The sequence below is a fragment of the Diabrotica undecimpunctata genome, chromosome 2 (genome assembly GCF_040954645.1).
Source record: "Diabrotica undecimpunctata isolate CICGRU chromosome 2, icDiaUnde3, whole genome shotgun sequence".
Lineage (NCBI taxonomy): Eukaryota > Metazoa > Arthropoda > Insecta > Coleoptera > Chrysomelidae > Diabrotica > Diabrotica undecimpunctata.
The window spans coordinates 178408189-178431614 of NC_092804.1; the positions used below are offsets into that span (position 1 = coordinate 178408189).

Below are 23426 nucleotides of genomic sequence, written 5' to 3' on the forward strand. Positions count from 1 at the left end.
CAGTGGTACGCTTGTAGCGATCTCTATACGAAGAATTTTAAAGTCGAAAAACAATTCAAGTAAACTGCAAAATCCGAGCTTGCTAAAAGCTACAAACGATGTTAGAAATACCTGTATTCCGACAATATACAAGCAATTTACTCATGAAGATTACCACAATTTGCACGCTTTACTATATAATAAATATAGGGGAATTTTTTGTTTAAAATCGTTTTCATATCTGTCTATTGGTTTAAATATTGTTTTTAGTATTTTTATTTAAAAGAGTCCTTAAAGAAGTCTGCCTCACGACATCTCTTCATTTCTTCCTGTTGTTGACTCTCCTTAGGTCATCCTGCACGCCATCTGAGTTCTTCTTCTTAAGCTGTCTAAGCAGACAGGCTTTCGTGATGGTTTTTCCTTCCTGGTACGTAACCAGCCTTAACCTTACTCCGCTATTTCTTTATTCAAATCTGTTTCTAAGCAGCAGATGTAGTTCCTCGTTTCACCTTAACATTTAGACAAAGTAACGATTTTTATTTTTATCCATATATTCCACTCTTTGTTCTTACCATATTATAGTTTCTGTAGTTTTATCAGCGTATCCATCTTTGCTGTATATTGTTCTTTTGTTTAATTTCGAATACTCTAGTATCTTTTCTAGATTTAGTCACATATTCATATAGCTGGTCAGTTAGTTTTTTGTGTCAAAAAATAGTTCCTTCTGCGGTTACGATCACTGGCTTGAAGTCAACGAGCCTTTTTTGTAGAAAAATATACCACAATTGCTAGGTATGATCGTCCAAGTTCAGCTCATGGTGGCGCCCAAATTCTTTCTACAAATAATGATTACTCTCCTATAAAAAAATATGACTTAAGGATCTTAATCTATATATTCTTTGCATTTTTAGATCACTTGATTCTTCTACGGAAACTATTTTTTCAGAACCTGCTAAATTTAATTTATATTTAAATGGGAATAAGCCACAATTAAAGGTTAAAATACGTTTATTGACGTTTCAATTTCCACTTCGGAAGTTTATTGACGTTTCAATTGAAACGTCAATAAACGTATTTTAACCTTTAATTGTGGCTTATTCCCATAACCCCGACTTATGTCCCTTCTCGTTGAAAACAACATTTTATTACAAAGTCAGTTTGGCTTTTTATCTAATAAATGTACCAGTGATGCTATGTTTTCTGTTTATTACATAAGGTCTATCAAGCACTAAACAATAATCTTTGCACTACCACTGTTTTTTGTGACTATGCCAAAGCTTTTGATTGTGTAAATCACATTTTGATAAAAACTAAATTTCTACGGAATTCGAGGTATTTCTTTAAATTGGTTCCAAGTCACAAAAGCATTGTATGTGGAGTACAAGGTTCAATATTGGGTCCTCTACTTTTGTATATCTTTATAAATGATATCAATAACTTAAAAATCCATGGGAAAATTTTTCTTTTTGCTGATGATACGAGTATCACCTGGAGGAACTCTAATATTGCAACTCTTTATGCAACTATAACTTCTGATCTGCTAAAAAAAAACCTGGTCAGACACTATGGTATGTGGTATCTGACAGTTATCGGCCAATACTTAATTGAATACGCTATAAGCTTCTGCTATTGCGACTGTCAATAGAGAGATCCTCTTATCGCATTTACGTGCTTAGTCTTAGATGGTCTAGAGCTAAAGTAGTAAAAAAGTCTGAGAGAAAAGGGTAGGTATACGCAATTTGACTTAGTAGCTACTGAAATATTGACTTATTCGTTACAAAGTTTATAAAAGCCAACTCAATTTCTATTTTATATGTATGACCTTACTATATTAAATAAAAAGGTAAGACAAATTACTGGATATGCAACTGATGGATTAGCAGAAACAATGTCTTAAAGGACATACCATAAAGAACATAAAAGAAGATTTAACAATAGAATAAAAAATAAATGCATGGTTATCAAAAAAACACCTTAAAATAATCTTCATGGACGTCGATACAAAAATCAATCAAGAGAATTCCATACGTGAAGAAATAAATGAACAGCCTGTATATTATGCTAATAAAAAATTAATAACACCCAAGTTAGTATCTATAAAATCCAAAATTTGTAGAAGTGTTTAATAAGGCTCGCACCAATGTGCGGGCATAATACCTGGGTTATGATGTAACATATAAGGAAAAAGTCAGGATAACTGAGAGAAATAGTTAGAAAAGTATATGGCCCAGTACATGATGACGATGATACAGAGATAATAAGTAGAAAAATAGAGATGGAGAACATTATATTGTACGATTTGTTAAAAATTGGAGCCTAGGATAGCTGGGAAATATGTAGAGGTTTAAAGGCACCTAAGTAACTAAGAAAATGCTGCAATGTTTATTAACAAGCAAACAAAAATAGTAGACCTAGAACAAGATAATTAAACAATGTAATGGATAATAGTTTATTCGTCTGCCGGGTTTGGACCGTGTCATTTGTGAGTGACCCAAAAGTGGGTTCATCTCAGATGAGAGAACCCACTTTTGGGTCACTCACAAATGACACGGTCCAAACCCGGAAGACGAATAAACTATAATTCTGACCCTGGCCGTGGAAGCCTTCGATTTCAATGTAATGGATAACTTGGGAATGAGGTCTGAAAATAATAGGGATATGGATGAAGTGAAATACATAAACAGGCAAAGAACCACCAAAGAATACAAAGTTAAAAGAAAAATAAGAAGAAAACCTTTCCCTATAATTTGGTAAGCCATATGAATGGTACCTATTGTTGATTATGCATTATTATTAAAGTGGGAATACATTTATATCTAGTATTTTTCAAATTAGTAGTGTTAGTCCTTTGTAGTTGTTACCCTGGAGTAAATTATTTGTTTGAACTCTTTTAATGAATCATAATAATCTGTTTTTATCCATTGCTGTGGCTTTTTTGTGACAGTTTTTTTATTATCTTACATGTTTTAGGATACAAATTTTATTATACTTTTTTATTCATAAATTTATATTTTACCATATATATAGTAAATATTTCTACTACTAATCAAATTAAAAAGCAAAACTCTAACAAACCAACTGCTACTATTCCCACGAAACAAATCTAACTTCAACACAAAAAAAGAAACTAAAAATAAACACACAAAAAACTCCTCACCCTCTGCTGCACTCCTTTCCTCGACTACTACTTTCCTAATTTCATTTCGGGCATCACCTCGGGCCCTCATCGGACGAGGCCGCGGCTGCCGAGGCGAAAAAGAAGAAAAGTATCGAGAGGAAGAAGCAGAAAACGACGACTCCGCCGGAGCTGAAGTTTCTCGACGCTCCACTGAAGGCGCCTGGAGGCTCCTGGATGGGCGGAGGGCCATTCGACGGCAGAGTGTACTCGCTGTCGTAGTCGTAATCTAAAAAGTAAAAGATTGCAGCTTTAATTTTTTATTAGTGGGGCACTTTGGAGTTCATTATGAAGTATTAACACAATTAGGGCATTTGCCTGTTTTTTTCTTTTATTACAGACTTAATTGAAACGTACTGTGTTGATATAGTCATTAATAAATATTAAATTCAGATTGGGAATATTAGTTTTATGTTTAATAATTCATAACTACTTTTAAACACCGTTATCATGTGAGAAGTTCATTATTAACAGGTTGACTGTCCATATATAAACGAAAAAAAAAAATGGCCCAAAAGCCAAGCACATATTAATTACAAACATGTCTTTCTAAATAGTTACTCTATATTTGAATAAAAAAAAATTCAGAATAGTGAAAATTTTTCAAAAAAATATGCAGCCGTGCACAGGCGGCATATTTATGGCGGTACTGCCAGCGGTCGTCGTACTAGCGGTCGCTTTATTCGAGTCTGCACCGGTCAAGCAGAGAAGTGCCAGTCTACTCAGTCTAGCTTTGGCTGTTTGGTGTGCTTGTTTGTTGTGCAACAATGTCAGGTAATAACGCTATTCATTTTTCTCACAAAATAGCATTGTCCAAACCCAAAGCAAATATCAAACGCAAATTACAACAAACTAAAATTATTTTAAAGAAATTGTGTATGAGGATCAACCTCAAGGTTGTTCTACATTACTCGTGCCTGATGATGCCTCGCAGGAAAAAATAGAAGGCGCTTGCCCTACAGCCAGAATTACATTTGATTCTATAGCAACAAACGACAGTAGGTTATCGAAAGATTTCAAATAGAAACGAAACAATATTTCACCTGAACAATTGAAAGAATTCTTTGATATTGAAACCTTAGCTCAAACTCAATTAGCAGATACTGACGATATCCAGAAAAATGAGGTTGGAGCTAATCAAAATAATCTAGAACACACCTGGACGCAGCCAATTGGAAATCATCAACATCATTTTAATACTCTGCAGAAGATAGATTATGTGGCAATTACGCTGCAATACTTATAAATGATTTACCGCTTTATAAGCGTTTTCGTACTTTGTTGATGAGGAAATTATTGACGAGATTGTAAATCAAACAAACTTATAAGCAACTCCAATCCAACCAATGATTCAAGACTACATAGATGGGGTCCAAACGACAAAAAAGAAATGATTAGATTTATTGGTATAGTGGCTTACATGGGTCTCGTAAAAATGCCTTTTTTGGAAAAGGTTTGGAGCAACGACGACCTATATAAAATTGTTATTATACCAAAAATCAGGTCCCAAAATAGATTTCAGCTGCTTCTTAGAATGTGGCACTTCTCAGATAATGAACTTTGCCCAGAAGGAGATCGTTTATTTAAGGTGTAGTCATATTAAGGACAATTAATATTCAAACAATATATTCCCCAGAAAATGCACAAATACGGAGTAAAATTTTTTAAATTATGTGGTGGCAATGGGTACACATTGCCACCGCAACATTGTCATTAAACTCTCAAAGGACCTACTAAATTCAGGACGAACTATTATTGCTGATAAATATTATACAAGTCTTGAATTAATAAATTCATTGTTGAAAAATAGAACATATACTATTGGTACATTGAGAGCTAACCAACGTGGAATTCCGAAAGAAGTCATACCCAAAAAGTTAAAAAAAGAAGGAGGATTTGAACAGGAAAACGAAAAAGGGAAATAAGAGGGATGTTCTTTTTCTCACTACTAAGCACACTACAGAAACTATTGCCATGCAGAGAAGTAGTGGTATGGTTCATAAAGCGAAGGCAATAATTGAATACAACAAAGGAAAGTCATCTATTGATCAATCTGATCAGATGACCTCTTAAAAGTCGTCGTTACGAAAATCAATCAAACGGCATCGAAAACTAGCGAAATAATTCATTTTAGGGATAGTGGTTGTAAATTATCACATAGCATACAACCAGCTTGCTGTCAAAAAAGTCAAAATTACAGCGTTTCAGGAAGAAGTAGTGAAATCCCAGCTAACTTATGATAAGAAAAATGATGAAAATTAAACAACACAAACGACATCAAAGAAATCAGCACAAATTCATAAGTTGCTTAAAAAATAAGATCCTTTTATCAAAGGCAGCAAATATTGTAAAGGCTGTTATGCAATAAAACTTCGTGGAGAGATATCCAAAAATCATGTAACAAAGTTGTGACCTATTGCGATATCAACGACAGCAAGCCTCATTTTTGTTTAGATTGTTATTATATGCATTCAAAGTAATTGTATTTATTTATTTATAGTATACCGTAGCTTTTTTGTTAATGTGTGTAATAAAAGTACTTAAATTTTTTATTAAAAAATTAAAAAAATTGCTGTTTTCTTTAATATTTGCCTAGAAAATTTATAATGACAATTATATGCGAGCCTAGTATGCCACAGCGGTCGTATACTGCATCTAAAACCGTTTTAAATACGACCGCTGGCAAATATAGATCTAAAATTTTGTGCGGGGTATATTGGGAAAATTTAAAAGCAGGCATATAAGCCCGCCATGGTAGTCAACCTGTTACATATAGCATTTTTCATATAAAAATGCTTGCACGTCACAATTTATATAAAGTGACGTCACTTATATTTAAAATTTCCAGAACGTCAACCTTAGAGTTCAAATTTTTTTAACACAGCTAATAATACGAAACCCATACGGAACTGCTCGATCTTTCATAGGCGTCAACATGGTGTAATAATCAGAAAAATGTAATCATCATTATATTGGAAATTTTAGAATTATATTGATTAAATAACCAAAAACATTTGTTATTATTAATAATATAAATTTTATTAAATCACTCTATAAGTCTAATATTTCACAAAATAATAACTTTAATTAAATAGATTAGACAACTGTACGCGACTGATATGGGAATACTTCAAATTTTATTGACAGTTCAGCGGGTGGCAAAAGTGTATAAAGTGTTGCCGCTCTTTTAGAGTAAGAGTTTTGTTTATGTTTTGATTTCTTACACAATTTGATCATAATATAATATATATTAATAAATTGTATTTATAAATACATATTAAATTTAGATTAATAGCTTTAAAAACTAATTATTGTTGTGTATTGTGATTGTGCTATGCCAAAACAAGTAAATAGTCTGTAGAAAGCTGATAAGCTTTCATATAAGATAAATTATTTTAAACAAGAAATATTGGCGGGACGTTTTTACTATTAAAGCCCTAAAAGAGGTAAGTTTAAAATTTAGAATATATAATTTTGTATTCAAATGTTTTCTTATGTATTTTAGTGTGTTGCAGTAGTCTTAAAACTAAGTGTATCTACTGTTAATATAATAGTTTGACAAATAGTTGACATTTTAAAAATTCCTCACTTGCTAACTATTCTGATGTTTTGGCAACACTGTGGGGTTCTGACGTCGTAAATCTTGAATGACGTGCAAGCATTTTTATATGGAAAATGCTATATATAAAATGTCTTATAGTTGAGATTTAGAAGGACGGTCGGCTAAATGGCCAAATTTTCTGCTGTGTCTTTTTACATTAAAAAGAAGTTAGCAGTACCAAAAAGAGACGATATCTATACTAGATGCTTATTATCAAATAATAATAAGGACCTCAAAAGACACGTATTAAGTGTATGCACTGAAAAAGTTTTGAACAACTTTTCCGTGAATTCAAGCTAGAGTTAACGTAACGTTTGATAGACTTTAAAAAGGTTCATGGTCCAATAGTTAGAAACAAGAGAAAGGTACACGGAAATAACCTGATAAGTCACAGACTAACCATTTTGAATTATTGGATCCTCTAACTTATTAGTCCGTTGTATCTGTGTTGCTAGCTTGACTCTTAGACATCTAACAAAAAAACTATAAAAGAAGATATTTTTATCATATTCTGTGAATAGTTTAACTTTGCTATTATAATTCCGGTCCTAGAAATTTAAGATTGTATCTTAAAGGGCAGTGACTTAGCCGCTTTTTCCTTAAAAAGATTGCTTAAAAAATTGCTTAATAGTAATTTTTTAATTTTTTCGATTAAAGAAATTAAAATAACATTCTGCTTATGTGGCTTGTACATAAATCTCAATTGTAAGGTTGGCAAAAATTGTTGAGCTGCTAGACCACAACATTGTTTTAAACATTGCAAATCGGTATACTTTTCTTTGGATATGTTGACAGTCCTAAAAACATTTCAAACTATTAAAAACAGTTCTAAAGATGACACAGGAAAATAAATTAGCTTTCGTTCAAACCGGTAGTTCTTCGGTTTTTTTCTTCGATTACAGTAGTCTCCCACATTGCATTGTAAAACTATCTATACTTGATCATTCTTGGATGCTCTCTTGATACATCAGATTCTTTAATTTCGCGTATAGAAAAGGGTATTTCTTCTTATATATTGTGGAAAGATGATTGGTCCACTGATAAAATATTCCTTGATTTTTAGAAGAAATCTTCACCGTATTAAAGGTTGCTGGCTTGGCTCTAGTGGAGCGTATTAAATCACATAACTCGTCAATGGTTTCGTATCGATTTTTGTGTTTTATAATTTCCATATTCTTAACATTCTCCATATAAGAATGGCCTCTAACATGAAATATAACTTTGATGTAATCCAACTGTTTCTGATCATAAACTACATGGTGTAGAAAGCGAAACATTTTATAGATTTTGGTTCGATTTTGGTATAGATTTTAGCATAGAAAATATCTAATCGGTGAACTTGTCCATCCAGGTAATTATACAGACAGTCGTTTAAAAAGGAAGCAACATTGTCACTGCCTTTTTTTGCCAACTGGTTCAATGCTTCATGTACTTGGGAAAGTACATGAACAATGAAGAGAACCATTGGAAGCTGTCGTTTATAATAGACGTCATTGATATTTATATTAGGAATGGGTAATTTCCCACCATAGTACAGACAGATTAATTCCCTCGTCACATTCTGGAAGCTTGCTGTTCTGGATTTACGCTTTCTCAAATACAATTTTGCTGCTCGTCTCTTAAAAAGGTCTTTAGACGGTTTATTTAAATCTTCATGTTTTTTGTACTTTCTCTAGGTTCTACCATGTTCTTTTCCCGACATCTTATTTTAGCTAAAAACTTTTTACATATGCTATATGTGTCCGCCCAGGGACAGCCAAAAGATATGTTTAATTTGGTCGTGAAAATTATTCTATAACATTTATAGGATACAGAGCAATCTGGATGTTTCTCTTTACACATCAGCAATAGTTTTTCAAATTTATCTATTCTGGTAGATAAGGTCTTGTTAAATCTTTTGTGATATCATAACTAGCACTTCCTTTAAATGAGGATATGTGATCTTTTATTTTATTAACATCACTTAGAGAAATTTTTCTAAGACGATTTCCATGTGATCCGCGTTTACCTTTGGGGGCTATTCCACTACTTTTCAAAGATTTAACTAAGAACTTGATTGGCTTTTCATAATACCATGCAAGGCTATAAATTCCTGACGACACGCGTATCCTCGGATACGATAATTTTTTCAGCGGAGTGTATGTAACAACACAATTTTTCAAACAAATGCTTATCAGCTCACAAAAATATAGATTTTGTTCATTAAAAGAGGTTAAAGGATTCGGAATTTTAGCAAACCAATTTAATCACTTGCAGGAAGACTTTGTCTCTAACTCATGGCTCGGTAGACGCAGTTTTTTGTTTAGATCTTGGATTCGGCGATATATTGACTTTTTCTTAGAACTTCGTACAACATGTACACAATCTTTATTTTTACCCTCAGTTTCACTCACATCCATTTTTTAGTCAACTTTAATATAGTTTTAACTCGAAACTACTAAAACGTCAGAAAGCATTCAAAAGTAAACACAAAATAAGCGTTTAATGACTGATCATCTGATTGATAATAAGGAAACAGAAATAAGGAAGCCTTCGCCTCTCTATGTTTTGGACTTAGCTTGTTGTTTTCCTATACTGTGTAGACTTAGCTTATTTTCGTCGTGTATGGGCATATATTTATGAGCTTTTTCTCGTGACTTGTTATTGTCTTGTTTAAGGATTTAACAAAATGCAAACTGGAATTTACTACAAGATGGCATAAAAATGTAATCTAGCCAAACATGGACTTAGCCGGTTTTTCCCGTGTACCCTTCAGATATCAACTGTTGGCAGATTTGAGTATACCATAAAGTATATTTTGATCAAAATAACTTTGACCAGCATTACTAACAGTATGTCATGAGTTATATATGACAGTTAGACAAAGGTGAATTTAGTCAAACAAAAGTAAAAACAGGCTTATAAGAATATCTCAAAGAAAAAGAAAATTAGGCCAATAATCAGTGGTTAAAATTTTTTATATTAAACTCTTTATAGATAGAATAAACTGAAGATCTAAACAAATTTTAGACAAAAAATATTCACTTAGATTAAGATTAGACTAGGAATTCTTATACTACACTATAATTTAATATATAGAGTAATTAGTACTGACCTGCTATACTAGAATCATCGGCTTTCCCGACCGAATTTACTCTGTTGTCATTTAGCGTGCCTTTCGTAGATCCCCTGGAGTTGCCTGCAAAACCGCATTTGCATTATTGCCAAGGATATGCATAATTTACCCTCCAAAATGGTTACTGAACATCTGAGAATATTTGTGTTTACATAGAAAATATGCTGGATGAAAGGAGTGAGGAATGTTGCATGATTTTAACGTTTTTTATAAATTATTCAGGAAGCTTAAAATAAAATCTCTTTAAATATTAACCTAGTTTTTAGCTCACCAAGAGACCGAATGGTGTAAAGTTATTTAGAACTGCTAATGGGTCTGTTTTAGTAGGAAATACTTAGGATTTTGTTTGTAGCTTTAAAGCAGATTATGAAAAATATATTCGAATAAAGTGTAGAGCTTAAGTGGTACATACAAAACGCATTAGTTATAGAAAAATAAACAAATTTAACAGTATAAAAGTTCTGTTATCATTAAAAATGAATAAACTTTTTAAGATCTAGTAGAAATATTCTATAAATAGTACGAATGTTATGAAACAGTTGTGTTTCTAAGTTTAATAGACTACAAGCCCATAGGGCATTTTTAGTGCCGCACATATAAGCTGACTCAGGTCTGAGAAATCTAGCACGCACCTCTCCATTTTCCTTCTTCTATTTTTTTTCTTCTTCCTCTTTATAAGCAATTCTGCTTGTTCATTGGCGGATTAATACCTCTATGGAAGGTTGTCACTCTTTCTTTTGCGCGGTCGTCCGATACTTCTTCTGCCGATTGGTGACTTGCTATTTTGACGACACGGGTCTCCTCCATTCTGCTTATGTGGTTATTCCATTCTTTTTTTTCTATTTTGTGTCCATTCATTTATACACTGTATGTTACATTTTCTTCTAATGTCTTCACTTCTCTTTCGATGTCTCAGCGTATTTCCTGTAATTCTTCTTAGTACTCTCATCTCTGCAGTTTCCAGTAGCCTTTACATTGTGGCTGTGTCGGTTCTTGTTTCTGAGGCATATGCCATTATTGGTCTTACACTAGCTTTATCAATTCTTAACTTCATCTCAGTGTTAATGTGTCTGTTTTGTTCTTCTTCTTTAAGTACCATCTCCGCGACGAAGGTTGGCAATCATCATGGCTATTCTGACCTTCGAGGCAGCTGTTCTGAACAATTTCCTTGAGCTGCAACCAAACCACTCTCTCAGGTTCTTTAACCAGGAAACGCGTCTTCTTCCTACGCTTCTCCTACCCTCTACTTTTCTTTGAATTATGATTCTCAAGATGTCGTATCTTTCGCCTCTCATCACACGTTCGAGATATTGCAATTTCCTTTCTTTTATTGAACTTTCCATTTCCCTCTCTCTGCATATTCTCCTTAACACTTCTGTATTCGTGACTCTATCTACCCATGGAATCCTTAACAAACTTCTAAATGTCCACATTTCAAACGTGTGAAGTCCAGTTAATTTATTGTTTTCCGGTTTAATGCCCATGATTCAGCTCCATAGGAGAGTACTCTGTGTACATAGCATTTAATTAGCCTTATTCTGATGGCCAATGTTAGATCTTTGCTGCATAAAATCTTTTTTTCAATTCTGACTCTTATTTCTGCAGTATAATCGTTATTTTTTGTGATTATCGTTTCCAAGTAAGTATATCTTTCTACTCTCTCAATCTGCTGGCCGCCTATCGTTAATATTTCGTTTGTATTGTTGTTCTTGCTAATTTTTATGAATTTGGTTTTATTGATGTTAATAGAGAGTCCGCATTTTCTTCTTCTTCTTCATGTGCCATCTCCTCTAAGAAGGTTGGCAACCATCATGGCAATTCGCACTTTCGATACTACTGCTCTAAAGAGGTCAGCAGAAGTGCAGTTATACCAAGCTCTCAAATTGTTTAACCAGAAGATGCGTCTTCTTCCGCGACTCCTTCTACCCTGTATTATTCCTTGTATTATTAATTGCAGCAAGTTATAACGCTTGCCCCTCATGACATGTGGCAGATATTGCAGTTTTCTGACTTTGTATTTAAAACCTCTTTATATTTTCCCAATATTTCCGTATTTTCCCGTATTCTCCACTATATCTTAATATTTTGTTCATCATTTTTTCTAAGTCTTGGAAGATAAGTCTTCCAAATTGTCGGCTATTATGACTGTATCGTCGGCATACCTAATGTTGTTAATTAAACTTCCGTTTACTTTTATGCCGACTGTCTCGTTTACCAAAGCTTTTTGTATGATTTCTTCAGAATAAGCATTAAACAATAACTGCGACAGTATGCAACCTTGCCTGACCTTATCTCCACTTTTTCTGATACTTTTCTTCCAATTTTCACATTTGATCGTTGGCTGTAGTATAAATTTGATATTAATGCTACATCCCACATATCCAGATTCTTGTTTTTGAGTACTTCTATAAGTCGGTCATGTTTTACCATATCGAATGCCTTGTTGTAGTCTATAAAGCATACATAAAGATCTCGAATAACATCCAAACATCTTTAGGTCAGCACTTTAAAAGAAAATAGTGCCTCTCTTGTGCCCACTCCATTCCGAAATCCAAACTGGGAATCACTACTATCCATCGCTAGCTTAGCGTGTATTCTATTATGGAAGATTTTTAGCAGGGTTTTTAAGGTATGTGACATTAGACTGATCGTTCGATAATTACTACATTCTTTGGCATTTACTTTCTTTGGTAGACAAATAAATGTTGATGTCAGCATTTTACGTGGAATGATTCCTGTAGAATAGATTGTGTTCAGTAGTTGGACTAAAAGATCTATGTTTTTTTCATTGACTAGTTTTAGCAATTCACTTGGTATTTCATCTAGACCAGCAGCTTTATTACTTTTCATGGACTTAGCTGCATGCACAACTTCTGACTTTGTTATTTCGGGTCCCTCGTCTTTACTCTGATTATCTTCATTTATATTTTCCTGGTCGTGGAATAATTCCTCTGTATATTCTTTGCATCTTCCTAATTTTTGTTCTGTCTCCACTAAAATGTTTCCTTGTTTATCCAATAGTATGCTTGAGATTTTTTGTTTTGCTACCCCAGCTAATTCTTTAACTTTCATATTGAGATTGAAGTTATCATATTTAATTTGTAAGTCTTCTATTTCTTGGCATTTCCAGCGAAATAAGTCTCTTTAGCTTCTCTTATCTTCCTTCTTATTTGATTATGCAACTGTTAATACTAAGTCATGTTGATATTCTTTTGCCTTCTTCTGTCCTCTATCATTTCCAAGATTCCTTCTGTCATCCAATCTCTCTGTTCTCTGCGACTTGGTTCAAAAATTGTATTTTTAAAGTTATATTAATATATACATATATATATTTTTTAAAATTTTAAACATAAAAATAGTTTTTATATATTAAAATAGATGAGAGACCATGATAAATTTTATCAATATTATAATAGATCTTTGTTGATACAACCTCGTTAAGTTTGTAAGTAGAAACAATTTTTAATTAATTATACCAACACCAACAATTTCTTAATCACATTTGTAGCTCCCTGATGAAGGACATAACCAATGTCCGAAAGCTTGGAATAAAAATTTAAAAGAGTACACATTTCATTTTTATTGCTGCAAACCCACTATTTAACGTTTACTTCCTTACGTTGTCAGCAAATACTTCTGGTTCAGTGTCATATATATATATATATATATATATATATATATATATATATATATATATATATATATATATATATATATATATATATATATATATATATATATAGTCTGTTTCGTTATATAGTGTTATTAAGGCATCCTGCCAGTCTATTTGCTTTTTGTACTTGATCTCTCACTTCTTTCTCCAGGTTCCCATTGCTAGGCAGTGTAATTCCCAGGTATTTTATTTCCACTACTTGTCCAATACTGATGCCATTAATTTTTATTTTACATCTGTTTGGTTCTTTGATGACTCTTATTGATTTAGTTTTCTAAGATGAGATTGTCATATTAAATTCTTTTGGTCTTATGTTAAATCTGTGGACCAGTCTCTGCAGACTATCTTCTATCAATATTGCGTCACAGTACATTTGCTTATAAGTGAAAAACTAATTTCCCTCTGATAAGTGGGATATAACGATCAAAAATTTCTGTACGGCATTGATACATTTTAATAATATTGACATTAATTATCAACAGAAACAAAATGCTTACAAATAAATGGTTCTAAATGGCTTTAAAAGAATTGTGGTTCAGGTTGTGAGGCCGCTCCTGTAGAAAAAATGTTTCTGATTTGGTTTCTTTACGGATTCCTGTTCAAAAATATGCCTTTTAAACAAATCAGAAGGATGACTGACAAAATTTTGGGCAGAAATTGTTTAAAAAACTTTTTTAAACAAATTTTAAAAACAACCGGCTTTTGGCCCAAGAAACATTCTTTTAGGTCATCTTAGACACAGCAAGTTCCTGTCATTTTTCTCTAAACTTAATAGTTTTCAAGATGTCTGTCAAACTTTTCAACTATAGTCGGACAGTGGTACCAAATCTTGAGTAATTTATGTGGTAAATACAGGAATTGCAAATTGTGTGGTAAGTAATCGTAATCCAGTAAACAATAGAAATTGCCTACCTTTTAGTAAACGAATATTTCTAATTATATAAATAAACATCATTATTAAACGTTTCTGGATTCGCAGCTCTAAAAGCTCGTGGACAAACGCAAGTACAGTGTGGGCTCAGGTAATTTGATAATTATTATATATATGCACTAATTCTATTTTTTTGTTTCAGACATCCTACAAAAAAATCACAAAAAACGCAAAAAGTGGCTTCGGCCACCAAAAAAATTAAAAAAAGTACTAACAAAAAACCGGCGAAAGCCACAAAAAAAATTAACAAAAAACCTTAAAAACTCAAGCAAATGGGGCCGAACGCCTTGAGCACCAAGTCTCCGAACTGAGCTAGCTCAGAGTGGAGCCTTGAGACCTAAGTAAGCAATTTTCGTTCGCGGATAAGTCACACAAGGATAACAGGATTATAGCGACATACGCTGTTCTGAATTTGATTCGGTTAGAAAACCATGTTGGAGTTCTATTACCCAGGACTCCTACATGAAGAGCGTTTGGCTGATAGTTGTGCCCCTATCGCGCATCAGAGTACTATAGGGAGGAAAGGGATGGTCTGGAGCATTGGAGCGCGGTGGAGTGACTCCTGTTTTTAACTCGACTTAATACACCTCGCTCCAATGAATTGTTACACCCGAACATAATTCTTAGTTGTGGACATGTCTACAGGCTGGCTTTAATTAAATTGCTTGCTTGCTTGCGTTTATGGATTTACTTGATTAACAAAACGGTACAACATGGAGGAGAAACTAGAATTTTGAAGACATGTAACCTGAAAAGCAATTTACCAATCAAACATCTTAGTTATAAGGACAAAGAATTGGTAGGAAAATATTCTTAGACTGATTAATTTAAAAGTGTATGGTTAAATGAGAATTGCTTTAATGGAAAACAATCAGAGAATAAGCTTATGAATAATCAAAATATTTACAAAACAAATCGTAGCGTAATACTTACATCATTTTTTCATATACATACATACATCTTTTATTACCATTTCACGCTTATTCTTCCCCTCGGAGGCCTTTATGCATATTTAATCATTACGGAATATCCACCGAAATCGAAAACTCAAAACCGTAGCAATAACACTAATCCCGGCGCAGAAATTATCTTAATATTCGCCTACAACGGTTATTTCGTACGAAATATTTAATAAGAGCCTCACAAAAAGGCAAAGCGCAAAAAATAATAGGCCTTTCCAAAATAATATCAAGACACATCTTACCCTCTTGAAAAATCTATCCAATTACATTTGGTGTGTCATAAATGCGCAACGCAACTCAGTGGCGTACAGTGACAGAGAAAACGAATATTATGTTTTGTTTTTGTCGTTGCTTTCGACAGCTGTTCAAATTTCGTACACATAATATTCTTTTTCTCATCTTTTTTCGTTCTGTTTTCCTTTTGTTTAATTTTTGTTTTGAATTTATTACCAATACTTTTAAAAGTAGTAATATTTGATGCAGATATTGTAAATGGTATTAATGCCCCCCAATTCTTTTTTTCAAGTGGAAAGAATGTCCCTTGGCAATTTCATTAAGTGCACAAATTTTTTATTTTGTTTAGTTCTATTGGTTGTGCACTAGGCTTTTAGTTAGTGTGATAGTATCGTAGGAATGTCCGAATAATTCTAGGAAGAATTCCATTTAAATTATTTTCTTTATCAAAAGAGACAGAAGATACACGAAGAAAAATATTTGCTTTACTTTTCTTTTATTTTTATGCGTTTGAATGTATTTTTCAAGCACCAACGATTCTTGAAGTTAAAGATGCAGTTAAAAAACCAGCCGTTAAACAAATTACCTGGAATAGATATTCTCCCAGCTGAACTATATAAAGCAGATGGCCACGATACCATAATGGGATAACAGCAGCTTATAAAAGAGATATGGACACTGAAATCCCTCCCCAATGATTGGAATATTGGAAAACTTTGTACCATACACAAAAAATGAGGTATCTTTGAATGCTTTAACCACAGAGGAATTACGCTTCTAAATGCAGTGTACAAAATACTTTCCACAGTAATATGTCACCGTATGGCACCATACGCAGAACGGATAGTAGGAAAATATCAGGCTGGTTTTAGAGGTGGTAAATCGAGAGCTTTTACGGCCAATAGATGCTTTTTTGTGCTCAATCTCCTCCTTAAATCCACAATTATATCGAGAAATATAAAAATAAATGTCTATTAAACAAGAATACCCAGTCCTAACATATGGTTCAGAGAGTTGGACTCTAACAAAAAGTAATGAAAATATGTTGGAATGTTGTAATATTTCGAAAGAAAATTACTAAGTCGAATCTATGGAGCAGTGAATGACAATGGAGTGTAGAGAAGAAGATACATCGAACTTTATAGAATATAGCAGGAACCAGATATCGTAAAACATATTAAGACAGGACGTCTGAGGTGGATGGGGCATGTAATGTGGATGTAACAAAATGATCTAGCTAGAAAAACGGTCCTTGATAGATCCATTGGTTAGAGAAAAGGAAGACCCAGCACAAGGTTCCTGGATAACATTGATGAAGATATGAGAAATATGGGGACACGTGCTTGGCGGAGGAGGGGGATGGATAGGGATGACTGGAGAGGAATTCTTGAGGTTTGGGACCCACGCAGGGTTGTCAGGCCAGAATAATGATGATAATGTATTTTTTAACAGCGTTGTGATCATTGTTAGATTAAAATATAATAAATTTATTATTTTCATTTTATTTTTAGCCGATTTTCTGCTAATTCTTCTTAGAGTGCCGTCTCTACCTAAACCAATATGTCAGATGAATAGAAAAAGGGAATATTGTACTCATCCACCAAAACAAAAAGCACTGTAATAACTACAGAGAATACCGCACCTAAATACCATCTACAAAATCCTTGCAAAAATCCTGCTAGAAAAAACCAAAACATTCACAGAAGATATCGTTGGGGATTATCAATGCGTAGACCATAAGTAAGTGTTGTTTCTACCTCCCGACATTTTTATAAATACGTATTGCAGTGGTAAATGAAACAGTGTTGTTGCCAGCCATTAGATACTATAGTTTTTATAATTGTTACTGTTGTCTTTTTTAAATTTTCGTGTCAAACAAAAAGTTCAAATTAAAAAACTTAAAAGTTATAGGTTATAACAACTCTTTATTTTAAAATATTCTTTTTTTTTGTTCAGTGGATATATTTTTTTATATCTTATCTTAATCAGATGAGTTTAGCAGATGAACAACAGAGTTTTCGTAGTAGAAGATCATGTACAGATGTAATATTCGTTATAAAGCAAATTACTGACAAATTACTAGAGTATAATAGACCAGCATTTCTGTGTCTAATTGACCTAAAGAAAGCGTTTGACAAAGTAAGACTTTAAGATGTAATCCTTCTTCTGTGTAATAGAGATGTTCCCCTAAATATTATAAAAACTATCAAAACCATCTAACAAAACAACAAAATGGAAGTCAGAATAGATTGGAAAACTTACAGAACCTATAGAAATAGGCAGCGGAATAAGACATGATATTGAGTGCAATGCTATTCAATTAAATCATGGATGAAATCATCAAAAGCGTTAAAAAGGAAAGAGGATATAAAATGGGAAACAAAGAATTATGAGTACTTTGTTACACAGACGAGGCAATATTGATAGCCCAAGATAAAAATAGTCTGCAAAGACTGGACCACAGACTTCACATAAGACCAAAAGAATTTAATATGACAATCACATCTCAGAAAACTAAAACAATAGTAGTCAGCAAAGAACAAACCAGATGTAAAATAGAAATTGATGGCATCAGTATTGAACAAGTAATGGAAATAAAATACCTGGGAATTACCCAGAGACCTAGATAAAGAAGTGAGAGATCATGTACAAAAAGTAAATAGACTGGCAGGATGCCTTAGTAACACTATATGGCGAAACAGACACATTGACACTGAGATGAAGTCAAGAATTTATTTTATACAGCCAGTGTAAGACCAATAATTACATATGCCTCAGAAACAAGACCCGACACAACCACAACGCAGAGGCTACTGGAAACGGCAAATGAATTTTAATTTTGTCTAAATCTGGAGATCTTAGTTTGTTTACTGCTTGGCTTATCTCTTTTTTACAGCTGATCAGGTAGTTGATTAATTAAACTTTCATTAATATGTTTTGTTCAGAATTATTAATGATAGTTTTCAATTACCAGTTTTTTCTACAATTCTGTGAGTACATATTGATTAAATTATATGCATGAAATAACAGTTTAGATACCCTTAAATATTTCCCTAAAAATCTCCACCGCTGTTGGCAAAATAAGTAAAAACAACCCCCAACCGAGGACTTATTTATTAAACAGCTATAAAAGATGAAGATTGGCTTAATATTGCCGCGAATAAAAGTAGAAACACTAATACAGTCGGGCCGATAACTGTAAAAATGAAAAGAACGGGAGAAGACTCTCCGAGTGATGCGGAGATGTCCTTAAGGCACAAATTAAGGCAATTTCCAGACGGTCTTTTATCGCGTCTGTCTGTTATTTTCGACGAAGGGGGTTATTGGATGATGTGACAATTAGAATTTGATGATCTTTTGAGTTTTTCGGGGTTATAAGAGAAAAGGAAAAGGACGATTTGCAGCTGAACATTTAAAATTATTTAATTTTATTTATTTTTTGGACAAAAACATTTAATGTTATTTATTGTAATAGTAATAAGGAATGTTTTTTTTGCGTCATTTTTACTACATAATTAATACAGATATTGGTCCGTTTTGGATCATCGTTTATTCGAGATTTTCTGTATGCTGTTAGCATCTTTTTTTTTTTGTTATTTTTTTGTACGTATTTGATTTTATTAGTTTATTTTTGTTTTTGTATTATAATGAAAATGTCAAGATTATAAAATAAAAATAAATTGTCAAAGTTATAGTGTTTATTCAATTACTTAAGTTATTAAACTTATTTTAAATTTGATTTTTGAAACAACAAGAGACAGGCTAAAATAAATATAAAATGAGATGAAAAATGTTCTGATAATACAGTGTACCTAGAAAGGCGAATAAATAAGAAATGTTTCTTTGCTGTGATATCAAATATATAAGAAGCTAGGACAAGATTCAGTAAAAAAGGTATCCACGGAACTACGCAACTACTTCCTAGAAATTCTTCTCTTCTTCTTCAGCCTTAAGTAATCCAAATTTGGACATAGGCCTCCCCCAAATCAATCCACTGTTTTCTATTTGGCGCCACTTGCTTCCAGTTGTGTTCTTCGATCTTCTTAATATCATAACTTTCCTAACCGAGGTCTCCATTGTTTTATTTCGTGGTTCCATCTTTTATCCTTTAGTCGGACATTGTGTCCTGCAAACTTCCATTTTAATTTGGCAGCATGTTCTCCTGCGCCTTTTACTTTGGTTTGGATTCTAATCCATTTGTTTGTTATTTTGTCTATTAGTCTCATCCCGAGCATTGATCTTTCCATCGCTTTTTGTGCTTTTACTATTTTATCCATATTAGACTTGGTGAGTGTCCACGTCTGTGAACCATATGTGAGTATAGGGAGGATACACTGATCGTAAATTCTGGTTTTCAAATATTGTTCTATTTTAGTGCTTTTTAAGATCCAACTCAGTTTTAAAAATCCTGCCCATGCTAACCTTATTCTTCTGGTAATTTCGGCAGTTTGATTTTCTTTGTTAACTTTCATTATCTGATCCATCTAGATGTATTCCGAGAAATTACGGAAATCAAATCGATCACAGTTTGACAAAAAAAATATATACTTCTTCAATAAAAGATACCAAAAGTGTGTAAGGGTAAATTCTACCATATATACTACTATGTATAACTCGTAGCAATGTCTTTAAAACGTGACATCATATTTTTTATTTGGTAATCACTGCTTATCGTTTTACTGTGTTTCTTTGGTATTATAAAAAATATCGACGTAGTTAAATGAATTACTAATATCCCCATATCTTAAATTCGCTTATATATCATCATCATCAGCATAATTTTCAGCATATTCTACCGATTATGGTGAAACCTCCCTTACATATTCATTCTTATGTCATATAATATTCTTTTATTTTGCCAGTTCATTTTGCTAAATATATTTTCTAGAATTGCAGTGAAGAGCTTGGGTGAGATTGCGTCTCCTTGTCGGACGCCTCTGGTAGTTGGAAATTCTGAAGTGTTTGCATAAATTTTTATCTTAGCTTTTGCTTGTGTGTATATATTTGCTAAAGTTTCTATGTACGGTTTGTCAATGTCTTGGTTGGTCAAAGCTTCTATTACTGCCTTGGGATATATAGAATCGAAAGCCTTCTCGAAATCTATTTTTTGGGGTTTATCTTAGCATTTCAGTTTATCCCTGATTTTATAGATTGATCATATAATCTCGGTTTTTCAATCGCTAGTGATCTTTTTATCACTTCAAATCTTGTTTAAGAGCGCATGCATTTTTCCTACAAGGTGTTCGCCACCTAATTTATATAGATCAGAGGGAACGTTGGTAATACCTAGAGTTTTGTTATTCCTTTGTACTCGTGGTTCTAGTTTTACCTCTTTCATGGAAGGAAAAAAGCCCATAGGCTCAATGTCATGAATATTCATAAGCTGTTTCTTTTCGTGCTTCTCTAAAAAAGTCTAGAAAAAATCTCTTGTTTCGCTGGTTATTTACTAATCTTGATTTCTGCATGACTATTTTAGGTTTGCATCCTTCTCTTAAATTGCGTAGATATTTATACACTTCTCTTATATCGTTGTTTTGAATAATTAATTTAAATCTTCATAATGATTATGAAATTTAAAGAAAATCAATTGTAAATCTCGTAAATATTTTTTAGAGAAGACTTTTAATTCAATAATTAAATACAGAATAGTATGATATGTCACCTCGGGGGAACAATTAAGGGTCTAACCACCTTCTGATATCCTTGGGTGCTCTGTAGAGGGCTTCGAATATACTGTCGAGACTCTACTTAAGTCCATTTTCGGGTTATGGACTTGGAAAATATTTATCTTCGGTGTCTTTCCTTAAAAAAGGCAAGATATTTCTTACATGACAATTTCTTCGTCGAAATAAAAACACCAAGTTAAGTTGAAACACAGAGTATGGAAAATAATTGCAGGAAGCAGAGCCCCGAGAGCACTAAGCTCTCGGAGAGCCCGTGAGGGACTGACCTGGCTGACCTAAAAATCGCCGATATTATATGCGCTGTTCGAGCGATAAATAGGGATTTCCAGGTCAAGAGCCAATGGGAAAATTCGAGGCGGGGCGATGCGCATCGAAATGCGTACTAGTCCACAGACTATGGCATTCGATGACAGATAAGCTGATAATAATATTATAAGACTGGGCCACTGAGTCCATTCTTTACAGGATTTTGATGAAAATTATTTAAAACATTTAAAAATTTAGAGAAGATATTATTACGTCAAGCAAAAGCATATTTAAGTTACAAAATAAATTTACCTTTTTTGGCGACTGGAGTAGCCAGATGAGTAGTAGTTTTTATTGTCGTTGGAGCCGGAATTTCTGAAAAAATAAAATCCAATTCAAGTTTATTACATTAATACTGGGTTGTGATAAAGTCTGGCAAAAGGTGCTATTTTTGAACTAAATGAACTTATATGCATATGCATTTTTTAGAGTATCCTTCAAGTTTGTATGTCTACTATATCCTGTAACGCCGCCATCTTGTAATGTTTTTAAATAAAAACTTTGAACGGTTTATCCCAGAAAATTTATTTCTTTTACAAAATGCTAGTTATATGTAGTCATATGCTAGTTAGTTATAAAAATCAATAGCTGGACTAAATTGCCATTTATTAATTATAATAAATGCTTAAAATACTGCTTAAAATACTGTGTTAATAAGAATACAATATATTGTGGAAGCTCTGAATATAATTATTAATCATTTCTACGGCAATCTCTGCATTTTTCGACAAATGCAATTTTTAAAACCGTTAAAGTTAGTTGGTGCGTTAAAATAAACGTGGTTTTTCAGATAAACTTAGAGAAAAAAATCCAGTGGTGTTAAGTCGGGTGTTCTTGTCAGCTATTCAATCACACTTCTTCTAACAATCCATTTCTGAGGGGAAATAGTATTCATCTGTCATCAGTTCTATATAATATATACAGTCAGTGGAAGTACTAGGAATTAGGTTCAGGGCACTTCTACGTCTCGAATGAAATAGGTATTGTGATACAAATCTTTGACCATTGTTATGTAGTTAACTCATTTTTAATTTTTAATTTAATGTCAGCATTGGATATATTTAATTCAATACTTTACTTAAGGTCCATAAATATTACATGACCGTTTGTTTCGTTATTTCCGTATTTTAAATTAGCTCTCGTGTGATCAAAATATATTCTGTTGATATGCCTTTGAGCATTTCACACTGGTTTTTGGATTAGTTCCTCTTAGATCTTTTCTCTTCGTCTTTCTCATTATCTTCTCTGCTGTTGTAATATCACTTAGTAGTTTATTAAATATTGCTGTTATTCAGTATGTTTTATCTTTCTATGTAATTTAGCAGCATTTAATTAACATCTACGTTTCTTCTTTTAAGTTTTATATACACATAAATGTCACAAGCGCAGCTTCTTTGAATCACCTTTAATGCCACTAATAATTAGTAATAAAACGAATTTTTAATTCAAACATTCCTTTCTTTACGTCCTTATTTCATCCAGCAGCACCTGCTCCTCGGCAAATATTTCTGCATAAACTCAGCGCCTTCATCAAATGGACTCTTTACGTCGTGGAAATTCCAGAAGTCAGTGCTTGAGAAATTCCCGAGAAGGGTTTCCACCCCTCGGCGAGCATTTCGCCAATAAAGTTAATTATCTTCCTTAACCCTATTAACATTCTTCCTTAGTTAACTCCCGTTTAGGTTAACTTAAAGCTGGTTGAAATCTTTCGCTTTTATAGGATTAGGAGTGATAGCTCTTCCTTGGATTATTGTAGTTCGTTTTCG

At 33.0% G+C, this 23426-nt stretch overlaps 1 protein-coding gene across 2 annotated transcripts in view; it reads right to left on the minus strand.

Annotated features, from left to right (window-relative positions):
- LOC140435294 (neurotrimin-like) overlaps positions 1-23426 on the minus strand; it is a 635066-nt gene that overhangs the window by 8837 nt on the left and 602803 nt on the right. Inside the window, exons 9-11 of one of the 2 annotated variants that reach the window (XM_072524121.1) lie at positions 21913-21975; positions 9850-9933; positions 3137-3383 (exon numbers count right to left, since the gene is read on the minus strand). In XM_072524121.1, coding sequence (XP_072380222.1) covers positions 3190-3383; positions 9850-9933; positions 21913-21975 — 341 coding nt within the window. In that variant the 3' untranslated portion in view covers positions 3137-3189. The remainder of the gene's footprint in view (positions 1-3136; positions 3384-9849; positions 9934-21912; positions 21976-23426) is intronic. The other variant, XM_072524122.1, reaches the window with a different exon arrangement.